The sequence below is a fragment of the Teleopsis dalmanni genome, chromosome 2 (assembly GCF_002237135.1).
Source record: "Teleopsis dalmanni isolate 2A chromosome 2, ASM223713v2, whole genome shotgun sequence".
Taxonomy (NCBI): domain Eukaryota; kingdom Metazoa; phylum Arthropoda; class Insecta; order Diptera; family Diopsidae; genus Teleopsis; species Teleopsis dalmanni.
The window spans coordinates 44,347,173-44,351,343 of record NC_051847.1 but is presented as its reverse complement, the minus strand read 5'-3'; the positions used below and the strand labels follow the sequence as shown (position 1 = coordinate 44,351,343).

Sequence of the window (4,171 nt, the reverse complement as noted above, 5' to 3'; positions counted from 1 at the left end):
TAATATTATGTATAGTAGAAACTTAATGTAGAAATTTCTATCTTTACATTTTCCTCCTTCTTCGAAGAAATTTAAGCACTGTTGGCACACTTTATTTTAACACGACTTTTACTACACCCCTCCGACTGATCTGACCTTGGTAATTTTTTCCCTGTACCTGTACAGTTCTATTCTCTGTACGATATATATTTCGGCGTATAGATAAGCTGCCGACTCTACTATCCAAAAGCTACAAGTTGTCAGGCTCTCATACAGAATTTAATAAAATCATCAATTCAAAAAATCGTTCAGCATCTACTTTCTTTCTATTATACTGTTATATTATATATTATCCTTCGGCAAATACATTCTAAGGAAAATCTTCTAAGATTTTTATCAGAGTAGATAAAAATTTCAATCAAATTTTTATTTCTGAATATTTTCTGGACCTTGCCATTCATTTAGTGCAAAATATAATTTCATCTGTAAATGTTCACCGCGGAACATCTTATAGTTTTGGATAGTTTATTTTGTATTTTCATCAAAAAAACATAGCTGGATCTCTCTGAACAATTGATGGAAATATTCTATCAAATTTAACTGTCTCAATTCATTTCACAATATCGTAGAAAGACATTATGTATAACTAGAAAGTGGTGCTCATAGTCGGTTCGAATATATGCTGGTCTTATTTTTTATTTTAGATATGTCATCTATTTAGTAGTATGGTTTTACGAATATAAGCATAATAAACTAAGTAAACATAGCATGTTTAAAATAACGTATTAAATCAATTTACACAAAAGTTCAGAATAAAAAATCTGATTGTAGATATTGTAACAAAATTTCTCTGTTCAAAATTCAAAATTCAAAATTTGGTAGTGTAGCAAGACCTTAAAATGCATAATAAGCTATTGAATCTTACGAAGCATTTATCATCTGGTCTTTTTCATCAAAATTTTTCGTCAAATATTAAAGATATGCAAACAAAAGTCAAAGAACAAAGACTTCTGCAAGAACAGAAACATTTGAAAGACCAACAAATATGTGAACCCTCATCGGGTCGTGTATCAAAAATGATCCAGTTCTTTGAAGATAAATCTAAGGAAGCTTTAGAAGAGATGAAAAGCAATCGAATGCAACGCCTTAAGAACCCACTGCTTACGCAAAAAGGTCGAACTGCGTCAACAGATTGGAACGAAGTCTTTAATTCCACCCAACAAAGAGATAAATCTAGATAATGAGTCCGAGAGATAACATGAAGGAACTCATGTTAACTGAAAGTTGGGTACAGGTATTATGAATGCAGGAGATATCTTGATCTTGTAACTTTTTCAGGACACATGATGGCGAAAGAAGGATGCGGATTCAAGAAGTTGTGTAAAGGTGTTTGTAACGTTTTTCATGAAGTAATTGTAGCATGAAAACTGATGCTCATTTTTTGTTAACAATAATTTAGGATTAATCATTTTGGATTAATGTGTAGATGCAAATGATTGTCATTAGCATGATTGACAATAGCGATTTAAAGAACTTATTCAATTGATTTACTGAAAATAGAACAGGTGATATCAAACAGTACCTTCTGTAGATAAAAACTTATTACAATCTTTTTGGCGCTGTGAAATATTGTTTCAATCACAAAGATCTTTCCAGTGTTGCGGTATATAATATATATTTTGTTGCACTACAATCGTTTTGGTATTAAAATTTTTGACATTTCTCACAAAGTTTTCTAATGTTTTATTTATATAAAAAAAATATAAAAAAAGTAAGCTTAAATTTTGTATATACTATTGGAATATCAACAATCCAAGGTAGTTTAAGTTACGTTAGGTAGAGAAGGCGCATGTTAACACAACTATAACTATATGCGGGTTAGATTAAACATTGCATTATATTCGTTAAATAATTTGATCTACTACTTTCTTTACCTCTATCAGGCTAAAGAATTTTCGTTAAAGAGTTTGGTCTACCACTTTCTTTACCTCTATCAGGTCAGTGAAGAAATGTTCTTCAAAGTCTCGAAGTCATATAGCAATATTATATACCATATAATATATAGCAAAAATATATATTTGCTAAGTGTATATTTAAAGCATTTATATAAAAATATTTTTTTAAATAATATTTTGAATAAATAATTTTTTTTTAACAATTTATAAATTGCTAATTTTTTTTATTTTAAATCACTATTCAGTGCTTTGTATCAATGTTTTGGAAATTAATTTAATAAAAGAATAATGTCCTTGTGTAAAATTAGAGATGATCTAAACTATTTGTTTAAATTACTAAATTTTAACCTTGAATATGATTTAAAATTAATACGGAAGAGTTTTTTTAACCATAGTTGATAATTTATCGCTATAAAAGTTAATTAAAAATTAACTTCTATTTATTAACTGAAACATATTTGTAGTCTTAATAAATTCAGTAGTCTTTGCTTAAGAAATTTTGTTTACTAGGTAGATGCTATGGAAACGATGCTATATTTGTTGCTATATCCGGAACAATACCGGATCTATATTTTGAAAAAATGTATAGAACTTTCTTAACACATTGATGGGCAAGACACAGTAGTTAATAATGGACTCAGTATTTTGGATAATTAATATTCAAACTATTTAACAATTGTTACTATAACAATAACTATTATGTATATTATAATGCTATATATTTATGTTATTTTTTTTCTATCGTGGCTTAAGTAAATTTTTATAAATAAGTTTTGAAAGCTGCTTAATGTTATAGAATATCAAAGACCAAATTGTTTGATGTTTTTTTCGTTTTAATTATTTACATATGTACAGTCCAAAAAGTGTGCACTTAACAGATAAAAACATTTAAATGTGTAAAAAAATATTAAGTCTACAGTCTTTTACTAAACTTTAATGACGATGGTTACAAATAATAAATTAAAAAAAGTTGTTAATCATCGATACTTTCGAGTGAATTAGATAATACCGATTTGGTGCTAAGTGGCGGAGGCTGCCTGGTGCTAACTGCTTCAAGCAGGTTTGCTATATTAGGTAAATTCACTAGCTCATCATTTCCTACAACGTGCGGTTTTTCGCCAGAACTTTTATTCGATTTAGTTAGTTGATAGAATGCTGTGTTGCTGTGTGTGATATTGACAATGGTGCCAGTCAATGGAAGTGTTTCCAACAGTTCAGCTGGACTGCTGAACGCACCGATATTCACTGGAGCAATGCCAGTGAGCACTTGGCCAGATACATTTGTCTGTATGGGTAAAGGAATATTGCCTAAATCGATGTGACTCTTGTTAGTGTGAGCATCGTAGAATGTTAAATCGACGCGTTCTTGACTAAAAAAATTGAATTTATATTTTAAACATAAAAACATAAATATTTATTGGAATTATTTATGTTACCCACCTTTCAAAACTGGTATCATTTTCATCTGCTTCAGTTAGTATACCAATTTCATATACAACAGCCTTAACAACATATCTGAAAATAAAGAGTAGTTATAATTTCAAGCAAATTTTAAAAAAGAATATAATTTTTCAATAACAAAGAAATATTTTTAAGTTCTTTTCCTTTTTATAAAAGTTAATTTTAATTAAAAATATATACTTACAAATTTTTCTTTGTATCGTTCACACTATTCTTTAGTTCCTCAATGGTGGCATTATCAAATCCCGATTCGTCCAATACTGGCAAGCCTTGTGATAGTACGAATATTGTGGCCAAGGCATAGGCTAATACCATTGTGGTTAAGCGCACATTCATTTTGGACTATTTTGTTTACTACGGAAGACGAAAATCTTAGTTACCTAAGCGCGGTAACGAACTAGACTATACTAATCAAGGAGAGCTGTTGTTTTAAAGTTTATTCCAAATTGACAACTCTTATATAGCTTTTACTCTTAGCTTTATTGTTTTTATTTTCGTTTATTTATTTATTACCTATGTGAGACCCCGTTTCATTAATTCACTTGTTAATTGTTTCATACGATCGCTGGTGTTCTTCGAAGTCGAGTTTTTTTTTTGCCGACCCGACGAAGGTGTTTTGAATTCAATAAAATTTTTCCTTTTCATATTATTTTTTTACTTTGGCAAAGAATCGCTAATTAATTGTGCTCGTTTCGAAGTGTTTGCACTACGTCATAAGTAGGCTCATATAATGTATACAATATTATTTACATACAAAAAATGTGTTAATTAAAAGC

At 29.2% G+C, this 4,171-nt stretch overlaps 1 protein-coding gene across 1 annotated transcript; it reads right to left on the bottom strand.

Moving 5' to 3' along the window:
• Positions 1–2,772: 2,772 nt before the first annotated feature.
• LOC119683270 lies at positions 2,773–3,848 on the bottom strand. The gene is made up of 3 exons (XM_038096912.1): positions 3,580–3,848; positions 3,375–3,449; positions 2,773–3,304 (listed from the first exon to the last, which is right to left on the bottom strand). Exons 1-3 carry the CDS (start codon positions 3,729–3,731, stop codon positions 2,908–2,910), a joined length of 624 nt encoding a protein of 207 aa, XP_037952840.1. The 5' UTR covers positions 3,732–3,848; the 3' UTR covers positions 2,773–2,907.
• Positions 3,849–4,171: the final 323 nt, after the last annotated feature.

Coding starts and splice junctions, on each gene's coding strand:
- LOC119683270 (XM_038096912.1), bottom strand. CDS start 3,731: ATGAATGTGCGCTTAACCACAATGGTATTAGCCTATGCCTTGGCCACA. Junction 3,450..3,579: donor AACGATACAAAGAAAAATTT/GTAAGTATATAT, acceptor CTTTATTTTCAG/ATATGTTGTTAAGGCTGTTG. Junction 3,305..3,374: donor AATGATACCAGTTTTGAAAG/GTGGGTAACATA, acceptor CAATTTTTTTAG/TCAAGAACGCGTCGATTTAA.